Source organism: Silene latifolia, chromosome 4 (assembly GCF_048544455.1).
Source record: "Silene latifolia isolate original U9 population chromosome 4, ASM4854445v1, whole genome shotgun sequence".
NCBI lineage: Eukaryota > Viridiplantae > Streptophyta > Magnoliopsida > Caryophyllales > Caryophyllaceae > Silene > Silene latifolia.
In genome coordinates this window covers 19,931,157-19,947,852 of record NC_133529.1, presented here as the reverse complement: position 1 = coordinate 19,947,852, position 16,696 = coordinate 19,931,157, and the positions used below count along the sequence as shown (strand labels likewise).

At 33.6% G+C, this 16,696-nt stretch overlaps 1 protein-coding gene across 1 annotated transcript; it reads right to left on the bottom strand.

The window, feature by feature from the left end:
• Nucleotides 1-346: 346 nt before the first annotated feature.
• On the bottom strand, nucleotides 347-6,685 carry LOC141653186 (calmodulin calcium-dependent NAD kinase). Its single transcript, XM_074460867.1, has 8 exons — nucleotides 6,366-6,685; nucleotides 5,270-5,493; nucleotides 5,019-5,083; nucleotides 3,499-3,723; nucleotides 3,106-3,235; nucleotides 1,557-1,885; nucleotides 759-903; nucleotides 347-603 (listed from the first exon to the last, which is right to left on the bottom strand). The coding sequence occupies exons 1-8, from the start codon at nucleotides 6,445-6,447 to the stop codon at nucleotides 367-369; spliced, it is 1,437 nt and encodes a 478-aa protein (XP_074316968.1). The 5' UTR covers nucleotides 6,448-6,685; the 3' UTR covers nucleotides 347-366.
• Nucleotides 6,686-16,696: the final 10,011 nt, after the last annotated feature.

Below are 16,696 nucleotides of genomic sequence, written 5' to 3'. Positions count from 1 at the left end.
TCTTTTGTTTGCATGTTTAAGTTTTATGATTTCGGGCTTATATTTTCCTGAAGTTCAAGTGAAAAATAAATGATACTTTGTAAATATCATTGTCATCAATAACTTTCTTCAACATTGCTGCTTGTTCTGATCACCCCTTAACCAAGAGGTAACGGTTCGATCCCAAGATTCCAAACCCATGGTAACAAAGCACACACTTCATGAACAAAGTTTACCTCTATGCCTATGATGAGTGCTGACGGCGATTACTCACAGTTGTCGAGATTGTCAAGCCGGTTTATATAAAATTGAAATAAAAATAAAAATATATAGTGGATTTAGACTATAGAGTAGAATGGCGAGCCCAGTAGAATAATGGGTACTCTATTAAGTAACAAGTTCACATTTTCGAATGGCGGACTTGAGGTTGATTTGAATATTTGGCCTTGAAAGTGACATGACGAGGTCTTTCCATGCTGAACCCGGGTGAGTTAATGGGCTTTGATCCTTATGAAGTTCGTAGATGGACTCTGCTTCATCATTAATCTCACTAAGTATGCTTAAGCATTTAATCTCATCAACATCCACTAATAATCTGCTATATCCATCTTTCCATCCTATCAACTGCATCATTGAAACATTTCCAACATTGTTTATCATGCAATTAATCAAGAATTGCTCAATATCTACTATGATTAGCATGGATGGGGGAGATGGAATAATAATAAATAAAGGTGTAAAAAGTGAATTAGAGTTGGGAGAAAGATAGATGTGCGTACCATGGGTGGACCGCCGACGGTGTTAGTGCAATAAAGACGAGCATTGTCAACCAATTGTGAATATTGTCTAAAGCAACTTGCAAATCTTTTATGCGAATTCAATTGTGACTTCACCCGCACTGCTCTTTTCACCATTACTGCTCTCCTGTCAATTTCATTTTCAACACACATTATGCATTGTCACCCATCATAATTCAATTATTTACATTTCCACTTAGTTTTACTTTATTAAACCTACATTTCATACCCTTTCACTTAATTTTACTCCAACACGAAAACTTTTCATCACAAGTTAAAGACGAGCCAAATATCGTCATTTTAAGACAAATGTGAGTATGTGACCACTTATCCTGACAAACTGTTATAGCTTAGAAGATTGTTCTGATTACATTTCGTCTTAAACGAATCACATTTATCCTGACTTCAGCTTGTAACAAAATATGACCCATCTGCAATAAGACTTACTCTGATATAAGACAGTCTCACGAAAAACTTACTCTTGTGGTAATGCAAATATGCAATCAAGAGTTACCTGACAAACAGGTCAATCGGGTCGCTTTTGGGTTGGGTCAACTACGGGTCAGGTCGCGTTTGGGTCTGTAGAATTCAGGTTCGGGTCATTTTCAGGTCCGTTATTATCAAGTTATTTGTGGATAATAATCAGTTTGCAACAATAAACATTCGGATCGGGTTATATCTGTCGGGTCAATTCAGATCTTGTTAGGGTCTTGAGGTCGGGTGTCGGGTTGGGACAATTTTGCCGGGTATCAAGAGGAGTTATGTAGGAAAAGTACATACCTGATACCCCTAACAACAGCAAGATAAGCATCACAAACAACACCAACAAGTTCAATCCTATAAGGCTTCCTATCCTTTTCTTGCTCCGATTTCTCATCAGGGTCATCGTCTCCGACTCTCTCCCAATAGTTTTCGATGGTGCTACCATCCTCAGCGACCTTATACCCGATTCCCATACGGTACCGCCACTTGTGAACATTACGGGCCATCTCTAAAGTTTGCTCAACAAAGGGTGCCCATGATAATGTTCCGTCCATTATAACATCTCTTCCTTCGTTTAGTGCTGTCACTAGTAAGGATGATGCTGCATCTGTTGATGATTGGTGTACCTATTCATTAACAAACTAATTACATATTAGACACACACAATTATCAAATAAGATCGTGTTATATACAGTAACTTTTTTTTTGCGCCTCAAATGTTTAACTTTAATTGAGTAGTGCTAACATGAAATAAAAGTCAACTGTCAAGAAATGCAAATCCCCTTTGGCCTTTGATAACACTCATTCATAAACATGACAAGAATACATGATGGGATCCAATGTTGGCAATGTACCAAACATTATAACAACATTTAGCTGGCCTTTAATTTGAACAAATCTTAGTTGAGGAGTGCCCTCAATCTTCATGATATCCCACTAGATATAGTTTACAACCATTTCGATTGGCTGTTAGGTCATTTTAAGTCGGGTTATTTTGATAATTTAAATTTTTTTTTATAATTTTACGCCTTATTTTAAGGCCTTTTCTATTAAAAAAAAATATTTTTTTATAAATGTAGAACATATTTAAATTAATATTTTAATCATATTAAATGTTTACATTACTTATATTGATATAATTATTAAAATAAAGTTTTTTTAATAATTATTTTATCCCTAAATATTATAAAAGTTAAATAAAATTGACTTTTTAATTGTGTTTTTAATTTTAAGTAATAAAAATAATAACTTTTTAACTTTTTTTCAAATATAATATTTAAATATTAATATTTTAATAAAATTCTTGATTTACTTTTGACCCAACGGATCGACCCGTTTGGGTCGGATCTCGACCCTAAAATAGCGGATCATTTCGGGTTCGGGTTTTCGGGTCGTAACCCTGAAAAATGGATCGGGTTTTCGGGTCGGGTTAGATTTTGACAGGTCTAGTTAAGATCTATATTTAAGAATTTTGGGTAGCAAAACTCGATAATGTTATAACTATTTTCTTGAAATTTGGGGTAGGAGTGCTACTAATTACTATACTAATTAGGTTCCCCCCGATTGGTCCTAATGAAGTGAATTATAATTATAATTATAATGCAAATGTGAAGTTAATAATCCAACTAATTAAAAAATCAATAGGTCTTGGTATAGACGGGTGAGGCGAACAGACGGGTAAAGACCTCTAATAAAATGGGTAGGGGGACAATGTGGGGCACCCCCATGTGTTTCCCACTTTATGATAAATGGGTATTTTGTGAGGGAAAATGGTATCCGTCTATACGTATAGACGGATAGTGTCCGTCTATAATGAGAATTTGTGTTAAAAAATGAGGAAAAGTACCAATTCAGCAGTTTGAAGCATGTCAGCATGATGGCCACTTAAGCTAAGAGCTCTATAAATTACATCTGTCTCTTTAAACGCATCTGCTTCCACTCTCACTGCATTTGCTGCTACTCCTGACCAAAATGGCCTGCATCATCATTTTTATTGAATCACATCACCTAATTAGTCAATGAAAATCATTGTTTTCTTGAATTATATGTAGGACTGACTATTCCACTAAAATACTGTATGAAACTCACCTTTTATTATTTCTACCTAACTAATCATGAGTATTTTTATTTTATTCCGTGTTAGTCTTAAATGGTCATTTTATTGGTAAACTATCAGTAAAAGACCATCTTAAACTATAATAAAGCGAAGTGTAATTAAAGAGGGAAGAAATTAAATTACTCTTTGAGAATGTCTTTAAGGACAGTGCTCTTGCCGGCGCCCATGCCGCCGCCCATGAGAAGGAGCACCGGACTTCTTTTGTTGTGAGCCATTGGCACCATCACCTCTGTACATTTAGTCTCTCCATCTCCATTTGATACTCCTATTGCCCTCATCTCTTCGACTAGTGTCGAAAATACTCTTACTACCTTCAAGTTCCTCAACACCCTATCAAATCTTTGTTTCCTACATATATTCCACATACAATACACTTATTTTCCACATACAAATCAAAATGTACTATACAATCTCCGATCTGTTAACTACTAGACTAATACCTCATCAGTCGCGAGTACATACAATTTCAAGATGTTTTCATGATATGGGTATTGATTCAGATCAATTACGAGACTAATATCTTATCAGTCGCAAGTACATGACGAGTTTATTTTATATTTAACAAGATCTTTGCATGACAATCAAAGAGTACAAGTAAACATACATTGTAAAATGGAACATATGAATATGGTATATTGTACTCTCCATTATTATTTGCAACACATAATGTACAATTTTGGCTGTAATCAACCGACAAAGATTTGAATGAAGAATGGTAAAATAAAGTTAGTTGGGAGGTACTATTACGCATGGGTGTCCCAAGTCCAATAAGTTAGGCCATGTGTTGTGGAAATCAAAAAACGACGTTGCATAATACATATAGTACTTCTACTGCACATTACTAGTACCAAACATACAATGATGGCATAGTTGGCCTCCGACCACATCATGGAGCAAACATTAAAACACCATTTCAAGTTTGTTCAGGTACCGATACATAAATATCGGTCTTCAAAGTAAAAGGTGTTAGATATTAGATAGATGAGACAAGAATTTAGCTATTTCCTAGACATTTTGATTTTTTTCTCAAATCTATCTGTTTTACATTTTTCTTATTTAAGATTGATATGTCCGTCTTAAACTAATATTCATTTTATTTCTTACCAACTTCAATCTAACTTATATGAGAGATATCAATCTTAGTTTAAGTCAGATGAGAGATGCATTAAATTCAGATAAAACAATAAATATGAAAATAATCGTAATTATATCACCTTAAACGAATGAGTCGGTCACTCGGTCTTAATTATACAAATCAATTACGGAGTACATCTATTTTATAATTTGATTGTGTAAATAGAAATATTCTAAATATTCTGAAGAAGAACATAATCTTTGCACGACATCTAAATCTAATGCATGAATTATGTGAAGTGGAGTTTAGCTAATAGCTAAGGCACAACGAACTCAATTATCCAAATAGCTAACGTATGTGATATGTCCCCTGTTATTTTTGTCGTTTACTACTTAATTAGATTACTCTTATATTATTAGTAGTTGGTAGCTTGATTTGCTCACCTTCATGCTGTGCATTATTTTATTATTGAATTAAATCTATAATAATTTGATTAATTAATTTAGAGAAATATATGTCAAATAAAATATAAAATATAAAATAAAATAATGTTTGGAATAAGATTAACCTTGTAGCTGCCATCACCAAGTCTTTAAGCTTTGTTTTTCTCTCAACATCTTCTTTGCTCAACACCTTCAATTTCGCAAATTAAAATAACACTTTATATATACTCCATTACCTAATTATTCGAAAAGTCTTTATCATTGGTTCAGAAATAAAAATATTCTTGTAAAAGACGGTCTCATGATAAATTGTTTTATAAACGTCTTTTAAAATCACTATGTTAATGTGAGACGACCTACTAAAAAGAAAAGTTACCTGATTAATCATTAAAGAAGTTTGGCTCCAATTAAAAGAGAAATAACTAAGAATGCATCTATCAATCTCTTCAATGAAATCGACGTAAAGCGATTCCGCGTCGGATTCATTAGCTAGAAAATCAAAGATGTTGCTCTCACATCCTTCTGTTTTCTTCAAGTAATCGTTTGCTAATTTGCATAATTGTGGACACTCATTCGGATCTTCGAACCCGATTTGCCTTGCTACATTGTATTATCAAAATTAAACCATTATATGTTAGTTCAATATACGTGAGTAATATTTTAATCAAACGTATAATATGTAGAGGAACGATTTTACACGAAACCAATTATTTCCAATTAATTATCGTCAACTATAATAAGGAATGTCTAAGTCTAAACAGTCTTTATTGTTAATTTGTTATCCTGTCATTTTCAGCAATGGAAAGTGTGGAAAATGCCAATTCTGTGCAAATAATTGGTCAACAACTAAACTTTCATGTAATTGAACACCCTGAATGGCTGAATTATTAACAACCAAACAATCAATCATGTCTGATTTGATTCTTCGGGCAAGAATTGCTCCCAAAAATACTGTGGCAATCTCATTAACAATTTTTTTAATTTAAAGAATCAAACCCGTAGAAATCACCAATTCTCATTTAAGACGACGGCTCTCAAAATAAAGATGAATTTGAAAAAAGGTTGTAAGATACGGTCTTAAATAAGGGGGATAATAGAGATGCTCGTCCTTACTGGACGATGAAAAAGTTAAAAGTTGTAGGTAAATTTTTGAATATTTTCGTGATTTACCTTATTACATTAATTGTTCACATAGCCTGCATATTTCGCCCTCTAACTATAAATCCCGGTTACGTCATTGCGCAAATACGTCTACTTCACTATAATGGTTGAATGATCTAGACAAGTCAGAAATATGATAATAACTTGAACTTTCTCCTTCACGCATATTACAAATAAATTGAATTTTTTCAAATCATGATGATTTTATCAGTTAGCCAGTATATACCCGACAGGCTTTCGACAAGTGAAAACAAAAAAACAAAAAAACATAAAAAATAGTTAAATAGTAAAATTAAAGAAAGAAAAGTTACCAACATAATGGGAGAATCTCTCAAGTCTTCCAACTCTTCCTGACTCTGTTCTGTTGATCTGTGGAACTATCTTTTGATCCATGATCAATATAAAATAAATTTGATTATTAATTATATCAAAAAAGTTAAATTTCTTTTTGATAGATATTAACTTTATTTTTCTTTCTTTTATTCAGCCAATTGCTAATATTTCTTCCCAAAATATGGTGCATAAAACAAAAAGATGCTTCTTCTAAAGAGAAGGAAATTTATTAGTTGGGTGATGAAGTTTGTGAGGTAGTGAGAGAAAGGATAGGATGGGTTTTTATGGGGTGTTCATCAGTTGATGATGTGTATTTCTATAAAAATATAAGTCAACAACTTATTATGGAGTATTGATCCAGTGTAGTCTCGTGTAAGACGATTTTACACAAAATAGTACTCCCTCCTATTTATAATAATTCTCCCTATTGGAGGGCAGTAAAGATCATATGTCTCACTTTTGTGTCTCATTGTATGTGTCACTCCACTCATCTTTTGACGCATCACTTGTTGCAAAATAAAATATTGCAATATTTCACTTCATTACTTTCACTTCCTGTCCCCTAAATTTCTTACCTGTTACACACCTCCTTCCTGTCCCCTAAATAAAATAAAATATTGCAATAATAAGACGATTTTACACAAAATAGACTGTTTTTCTTACCTGTTACACGCCTCCTTCATGTCCCCTAAATTTCTTTCACTTCTCTCTCTTCTCACCTCCTAACTCTCTAAAAAACAAGAAAAAAATCCATAAAAATCAATAATCATCAACAAGATTAATGGGAAAAAGAAAATGGCAAGCAGAACCCCTTTAAAAAAGGGTCCAAAGAAGACTGTGGAGGAGGTGCCATTGAGGTCGAAAGCCACCGGAAGGAGGAGGTTAATGGTTGAAGAAAGTGCTGGTGAAGACGAGAAGATGGGTAAGAGTAGAAATGTTTGTCCCTAAAAAACGATATTGTTACCAATTTGTGCAATGCATGAGTGTTTTGGATTTGCATGTCTGTTTTGAATTGATTTATTTGTCATTCTGTGAATTAATATATGGATCTCTTAATTTTCTTTGTAGAAGAGGCAGTGGTGACCAAAAAAAGAGGGCTGAATGTGGTACCAGTGTGATTGTCGGTATGTCTGCACATATCCCGATGTCGTGGTGGTGGTTGTTGATAGTGGTTTATTCATATTAGTAGTCATGTTGCATATTCACACACTTGAGTCGTGTCGCACTTTATTTGTTTATTGAAACTGACGTTTGTTGTGTCTGTGTATTTGTCACCCGTGTCTTTTCGGGTGGCATGTTTCAATCCATATAATATCCTTTGGTCATACGGGGAGCAGGTTAGGTACAGATGGTTTGGATAGTACGCGGAAGACGAGACGAGCTTGATGAGTCACACGACGAGTATAGTTAGTTAGATGAGTATAGTAACCATGAGTTGTATTATATTCATTAGTTAATGGTTTGTAATCACTAAACCTGTCATTTATAATAAATGTTACTTTATTGTATCTCTAATTCACTGTCTCGGAAAACCGAGAAGGTAACATCTCCCAATTACCTTGGCTGGGTAAGAAGGGGGTGTTACAATTAGTCTAAAACAAATGTGGAAGATCATGTAGCATAGGAGGGAGTAATTAATATAAACTCTTTATTGTTTGATATCTCATTTTCTATTCCATGTTACTTTAATACTCTCTGATCTTACAGTATGAAATCACTCATATATTCACACATGTGAGTGTACCACATTGATAGAAGAGGGGAAGAGTTACCACTTTATAAGACAATTGGCTACTCCCTTTATAGCCAATTGGTTTTAGAGTGAAACCTCTTTGACCTTATGAAGCTGACTCTCTCTCCTCCATTGTGGTGCGGCCCAGACCCGTTGCATGATTTAACATGGTATCAGAGTCCACGGTTATTATCATGGGTATGATGAATTAACGGGGCCTATAATTCGCAAACGTTGGAAAATTAACACGGTTTGCTTTGACGACTAAAGAGAGGCCTAATTGCCCCCAGACCGATTTAAATGGGCTCACATGTGAGGGGGGAGTGTGAAAAAACCACCCATATATTTCAGCATGTGAGTGTCTCACATTGATAGAAGAGAGGAGAAGTTATCACTTTATAAGGCAATGGGCTACTACTCCCTCTATTGTCAATTGATTTAGAGTGGAACTTCTTTAACCTTATGAAGCGGACTCTATTTCCTCCATTTAGGTGCGGTCCAGGCCCGTTGCATGATTCAACTTGACCTTATGAAGCAGACTCTTTTTCTTCCATTCGGGTGCGGCCCAGATCCGTTGCATGATTTAACAGAAAATAAAGAATACCTTAAATATATCAGTCCGTCTTGCTTCAGACCGCAATAAGACATTTTACAATTGAGAAGCACATGGGTGGTGGGACACCCCCATGTGCTTTCCCACTCATACCCTAAATGGGTTTTTTGTGAGAGGAAATGGTATCCGTCTGATAATTTCAGACGGATATGACGGTCTGAAATAAGAATTTGTGTAAATATATTTATATTTTCATAATGTTAAAATATCATAGAGACTTGAGATGAGAAACCAAAATAAAATCTAAAAATAGTTTATTGGTTCCCCTCGGCCCTCACCATAATGTAGAGACTGTGAATTTCCGATCATTTAATTTAACCCCAATCATAAGATGCAATAATTCAACCAATGAGTTAATGTTGTACACTTGTACCAATTGAAAAATAGTTAGTCTTATTTGTGACGGGCAAGCTTGTGACCTCTCACAAAAAAGAAGAAGAGACAAAGTGGGGTACCTTTCGTGTGCTTCCCACTCACCTCTCAATGAGCATTTTGTGAAAGAAAACGGTACCCGTCACTCACTTGTGACGAATAATGTCCGTCACAAGTGAGAATTTGTGATTGAAAAAATGTATAGGGAAGCCATGTCATTACTATAGCATATAGCATGGATGGTGAAATGCCACCAACTCAAACTGAAACATTGTACGGAGTACACTTTAACATGCTAACACTTTTCAGGGAAACACTAACATAATTGATACAAATTCTCCCTTATGACTAGGGATGGCATTGGCAGTGGGTTGGGGACCCGATCTAGACTCTGAGGGTCGGACTCTAATGGATTGGGTATGGGTCTCATTTTTTCAGACCCAATGGGTATGAGTCGGGTATGGGTCTTAAGAAAATATTTCGGGTTCGGGTCCGGGTCTAAGTTATGAGACCCATACCCGACCCTTAGACCCTTTATTAAAGAAAAAAATCAAAATTATAACTTTTCCGAATTCATCTTTGATTGTAGAAACTCAACTAAAATTTCTTTCTCTTCCCCATCCCATAAAGTGATAAAACTCAACCAAACTCTTCTGACAATACTACCACTCCACCACTAACACAAGAAAACCACCACCATAAGATCGATACGCGATTGTCAACCACCTCTCTAATAGCGTGACCGACAACCACCATTAAGCTATGATTAATAAAATAAACTCATAATTTTAAAGTAGTATGAATTTTTTTTTTAATATTATTCACCCCATGTTGTTAATCTTTATTCTTAAAGTAAACTCGGACTCGGACCCACGGGTAGTCCCAAACCCTACCCTTACCCATAGGGTCCGGGTATGGGTCCTCAAATTTTAGACCCTTGGGTGCAGGTCGAATCACGGGTCCAAAGGGAAAATCTCGGGTCTGGTCCGGGTCTAGGCGGACCCTACCCAGACCCTACCCATTGTCATCCCTACTTATGACGGAGGGTATTCGTCACAAACTTGTGACGGAGGGTATCCGTCACAAACTTGTGACGGGTACCATATTGTCTCACAAAAAACCCATAGGGGGTGAGAGAAGGAGCACATGGGGTGGGTGCCCACCTTGTCCCCTCTACCCATTTCCACTCACAAAATAACCGTCGCAAGATTCGACCCTTCACAAGGGAGACCTACTGCATAATTGAAGAGGTCTTAAAAAAAATTCTCATGACGGGCCCACCCAAAGACGGGACTTGGGCTTAATAAGGGCTCAGGGAAACTCTAACATAATTGAAGAGGTCTTAAAAAAAATTCTCGTGACGGGTAATATCCGTCATAAATTTCTGATTGGTCAAACAAAATCTATATTGATAGATAAAGGTAGGTATATGTAATTTTTGTTTTATCTACCCATATGGGTAATATTTGGCTCGTCACAAGTTTGTGACGGATATACCTATCATAAGTAAGATTTGTTGCTTAACTTAATGATTGAGATTGAGGTATCGAGGCAATAAATTACGACTTCTCAAACTGGAACAAAAAATTGGATTGTATATTTGTATATAAAGTCGGCCAACATACAAATTGATCCTAACGAGGGTGAAAAAATTTAACTGAGGTAAATGGGGTAATAATTTAATAGAAACTCGAAAAAAGTTGAAAATTTTAACTAAAACCATTAAAAATTTTGATCGCCGGCAGGGCGAGCACCCTTAGTTCCACTGCTGTAAGTGGGCGACCGCGAACTGTTGGGTGTTGTGCACAACAGTGTGGGTTAGATAGGCCAGGTCGAGCCAGTCTGTAATGTTGGCCAGGTTCAGTGAGTGCCACTTTAAATGGGCCTGAGTTATGTAACTTAACAGATTGTGTCTTTGTAACTTGTGGATTGTGTTTGGACTAGTATAGTGTCACTATGTGCTCCCTCTTTTAGAAAGAATATGAGTACCAACAAAAAAAAAAAAAAAAGTTGAACATGATTTTAATAGGGCCCATACGACTAGTCCATTAAGTGACTAAAAGGGCCCATACGAGATAGTGTCACCTGATGATATAGACTTTGACATAGTCTTACATTGAATTGAATCCCTTATATCTACTAAAAGAATACACAAATTGTTCTATAAGACTGTCTTATAGTATAAGACCAGCCCATAATCCAAAAGCCCAAACAATTAACTTATAACTCACCTTTTTAGTTAAATAACCAAAAGCCCAAAAAAAATTAGTTAATAAACTTGTAAAAAAAATATTTTATTTTGATAATCTAAAGTTTTATAATAATAACTTGTATATTTAAATATGATAGTTTTTATTATAAAATGTCGTCTTGTTAAAATATAAATTAAATTAAGTGTTATCTTTGGGCTTCTCTCCTTTTGGGCCAGTCCTATGCTATAGGACGGTCCTATAGGAGAGTTGCTGAAAAGAATATGTGCATCTCCAAATTTTACCGCCTAAAATTCTAGAATCTAGAATTGGTTAACGGAATATAATCTATTCTATAGGTGTATTTTGAACTATAAATGGATGTAATCTTTTAATTGGATATATTCATAAAATTGAAATGCTCACAATCTGTAAAAATTTGATTTGTAAAAAGATTTGCCTCCAAGGTTCTTATGATAAACAATTCATTGGGTTTCTATGAAAATATAAGAATTGTGGATCAAAGTTACATATTAATAAAATATTTTAAAATAAAATGCTTATTATGAAAAATTACCTCATTAAAATAGGCATTTTCTAACATTGCCCAATCCTCATGATTACTTTTTCAATATTGAGTTTTTTTTTCTCAAATCAAAATATAAAGAGAATAAAGGCATAAAAATGTAATGAAATGTCAAGTTATAAACTAAAAAGTAAAATTTTATATATACCGTGCATAAATTGCACGGGGTCTATACTAGTAATTTTATCAATCTACTATAAATATTATTAAAATATTCTACGTGAGTATCTCATTTATGCATACTTATTTTACATTATTCTTATTTAAGTAAGACAATAATTTATTTATTTATGTTCTATTTTAGGGTACGGTATAATTTGTAATTTTTCTAAAAAGAAAAAAGAAAGAAAGAACCGAAACCAACGTAGAAAACAAAGCGTCTTGCTTGTGACGGGCTAATCCCGTCACAAGCTGAAGACCTCTCACAAAAAGGAGAGGGGACAAGGTGGGGCACCCCTCATGTGCTCCCCCACTCACCTCTCATGGGTATTTTGTGAGAGGAAATGGTATCCGTCACAAACTTGTGATGGATATCGCCGTCTTCAATGAGATTTTGTGCGTAGAAAATAGAAATGCAGGACTTGTCAATCTCAACTAGCTACTTTAATAAGCCATTTTAAAATGTGACACCAAAACCTTTTTAACATAAAAATTATTCTAATACTAATTCGAAAACTTCTGCTCCGTACAACATTATACAAATTAATTGAAAACGTAATAAATCCTTGAAAATGGTCGTTGACTTCAATAGAGTTTCAGTTGTTATTAAATCTACATTCTCATTTATGAGTTATGACGTATCAAAAGTTTGTAAAATCTCACACTTATTTTAAATAATGTTGAAAGAACAATAGGTCTTGGTATAGACGGGTGGGGCGAACAGACGGGTAAAGACCTCTAATAAAATGGGTAGGGGGGACAAGGTGGGGCAACCCCATGTGCTTCCCACTTTATGGCAAAATGGGTATTTTGTGAGGGAAAATGGTATCCGTCTATACGTATAGACGGATAGTGTCCGTCTATAATGAGAATTTGTGTTGAAAGAAAGAAATGATTGTAAAATATCACAAGTTACTAATAGTGACTCCTAGGGATGGCAGTCTCACCCTTACCCTGTGGATATCTATCCACCCGAAATTAAATGGGTGGGATATGGATGACGATTGTTTTTCGAATTTAGGGTAGGATATGGATATGGGTGAATTTAGGGTGGGATATGGATTATCGTCTCTCACCCGCCTAACCATCCTGTGGATATCCAAAATTAATATTTATAATTAATTTTTTCTTAAGTTAATAATTATTTAGGTCATTAATGATTTCCCTTCAAAAGTATATTTTTTTTATCAGAACTTTTACTTAATTTTAATATTATACTGTTATTTAGGAAAAGTAAAACTTGTGTTTAGGTGGATATTGTTATTTTCACTAATCAAAGTAACTTACTTTTGTTAGTTTAATCGATAATATAATGCGTTGATGATTTCTTTGTAGTTGGCGTGACATATTTATATGGTCACTTGCTTTGCAAAGATACTTTGTTGTTGGATATATATTGGGTTGCTATTTGTTAACACATATTGTTACTTGAATTATGTATGCCTCTTAATTTTATCGCTACAATTTTTTTACGATATATTATCTTTAAATTTTATAAGCTGTGAAAATATTCAACGGTACCCGCTCCACCTGCTTCACCCGATGGATATGGATATGAATGGATGAAAAAATATTAAATGGATGAGGGTGGGATATGAATGACCATAAATTAAATGGATATGGATATAGATATGACTCCACCTCATCCATATCCCACCCATTGTCATCCCTAGTGACTCCCTAGTAAACTTTAACACAAATTCTTGTTTGTAACGGCACATATCCGTCACTCTTGACTGACGGATACCATTTTACCTCACAAAGTACCCACTTTTTCTCTCTGTGCAACACTATTCATGTGGTCTCCTTTCTCCACTAACCAGGGACGGAGCTATGCCTGGGCCGGATGGGCCATGGCCCGGGCAGACTCCAAGAGTAATAGAAAAACAAGTAGTGAATTATTAGCTGTGCGTGTTTGGCGTAGTGGTAATTGTGAAAGGTTAGCCATGAATGCTGTACTCCATGAAGTCACGTGTTCGAAGCCCACAAAGAGTATTTTTTCTTTTCTTTTTATTTGGTTTGGTTTTAGAATTTTCCTATTTTGTGTCATGTTACTTCATTCCTTTACCATTATTATATTTTATTAACATTTATTTTTATCAACAATAATTCTTGTAACTAGTAAATAATTATTTACATAATACGAGTATTTGAATAGCAAGGAACAATTTTTATCGTTGCGAGTGGTCCTTGTATAGTAAATAATTTTGCAATTTTAACCATCTCACTTTAAATAAACTATATAAACCATCTTATAGGGGTTTATTTGTTTCTATGTTTTTCTTTCACATAAATTATTGTTAAAATACTAAAACACGGAGTTAATTTATTGAAGAAAACAATGTACTTGTATAATTCAAGTATTTTATTAATGTGTTTAATATAGGAATCTAAAAATATTACACCCTCGTTCCAATTATTTGTTTATCCTAATTGGGAGTAACAAATATGGACAATGTTAAATAAAGATGCGAGGTCTATGATAAATGAGTATAGGTACTGACAAAATGGATCAAATCGGCCCCGGTTATAATTTTGCCCTAGCTTCGTCCCTGCCACTAACCCATTTTATTACCATTTTAACTCACAAAATATCCGCCACAAATGGTAACCCGTCACAAGGATGACCAATTGAAACTTTAAATGTTCACCATGCACTATGTAAGAGGATCGTACCACACTTTGGTGTCATTATATACAAAAGCATGAAGCGTCTATTTTGAATGGAAAAAGTAGGCCACCAATTTTGTGTGGGTGTTGTCAACATCGGGCATGTTTATTGATGGTTCGAGGTCGGTCCGTTCTTGATGATACTACTCCCTTCATTCAAGTCCACAAGGCTATTATACTTTATTATGTTTGTCAACGCGGTTTTTACTTGACAAATATCTTTAGTTACGTATTTGCAAAAATTATAAAAGTTAGATATTTTCAATGTTCTCTCTTAAAGACGAATCAAATAAGATCTCACATGAATATATTTTCACTTATGTATCGAGAGAAAATTAAAGTTGAATGTCCGCTTGTAAATAGTGTGTAAAAGAGATAATGGTCTTGTGGAGTTGAATAGAAGGAGTATTACTTTTAAAATTTCCATTATCAACATGTTACTCTGCGCACAGGCCCGAATTTTTTCCAACTGATAGGAGTTGAAAAGCTAAAGTAAGAGTTAGGCCATTCTTTTGGATTTGAAAATTATGCAGAAGCCGAAGGCCCAATGAACTTAATAAATTTGAATTGAATGAATCGAATGAAATAAAAATAAAAGATTATAATAATAATAAAATTAATACCAATAATGATAATAATATATATTATAACAATATTATTCATTATTATTAATATATTAATATAATAATAATAATAATAATAATATATTAGTAATATAAATGACAACAGTATTAATAATATAATATTAAATAATACAATATATTAATTATAATAACTAAAAAATAAATACGATAAATATAATATAATATAAATATTATAATAATTTTAACAATTAATAATAATAATAATAATAATAATAATAATAATAATAATAATATAATAATAATAATAATAATAATAATATAATAATAATAATAATAATAATAATAATAATGAAAATGAATATATTACTAAATAATAAATATATAATATAACAATATTAATAATAATAATAATAATAATAGTAATAAATATTAATAATAATAATAATAAATATTAATAATAAATATTAAGACTTTATACTACTAATATTGTCATTAATCATAATAATATAATAATAAATAAATATATTAAATAAAAATAAAAATAATAAAATAAAAACAATAGTAATATAAAAAATATAAAAAATATATATTAATATAATAATAAAAATATTAAATAGATTAATATAATAATAATGATAACAGTAAGAATATAAAATAAGAATAGTGTTATTAATATTGAAATAAATCAAGCCAAATCGACCCGATTTGAATGAATCGAATCGAATCAAGTGAATGAATCGAATAAGTGAATCAATCGAATCGAACTTTAATAGAATTTAACCGAACTTATAGAATGAAATTAAGTCCAAAAGAACAGAGCCTTAATTTGTGAAGAGTTAAGCTAAACTGGTTTGAAACAAATCGAAATGAATAGAGCTGAATTAAGATGTTTAACATGAAAAACAGCACGGTTACAGCTTACATCATCATCAGTTATTTTACTAATAATTAGCAAAGATCGGAAGGGATAAGACTTAGAGTAGGCAATGGGCCGTGCTGGGCCGGCCTGCGTGCCGGCCCACCGTGCCTTCCCCAAAAATTGGCCCGGCCCAGGCACGGATATTGGGCTCCTCGGGCCGTGCCGTGCCAGGCCCACTGATCCAAACCTACGCCGCGGCCCGCTCAAGGCACGACTATTTTCGTGCTCGGGCCGTGCCTGGCCCATGGGCTTTTCGTGCCTTGTCCGTAGGCCGGTCCATGTGCTTTAATATTTTTTTTATTTAAATAAAAAACGTTATATAATTGATATATTTTTAGTACTTTTTGTTTAATAAATGATGATTAATGGTTTAAATATATATTTTATTAAATATTAGTGTACTTTTAGTTTAATAAATGATGATTAATGGCTTAAATATATATTTTGTTAAATGTTACTGTACTTTTTATTTTATAAATAATAAT

Bases quoted from the DNA above. Each gene is read 5' to 3' on its own strand.
- LOC141653186 (XM_074460867.1), bottom strand. From the start codon at position 6,447: ATGGATCAAAAGATAGTTCCACAGATCAACAGAACAGAGTCAGGAAGA. The intron at 5,084-5,269 runs GTAACTTTTCTT...GCGAAATTGAAG, and splicing joins CTTCTTTAATGATTAATCAG to GTGTTGAGCAAAGAAGATGT. The intron at 3,236-3,498 runs GTAATTTAATTT...ATGATGATGCAG, and splicing joins CTTAAAGACATTCTCAAAGA to GCCATTTTGGTCAGGAGTAG.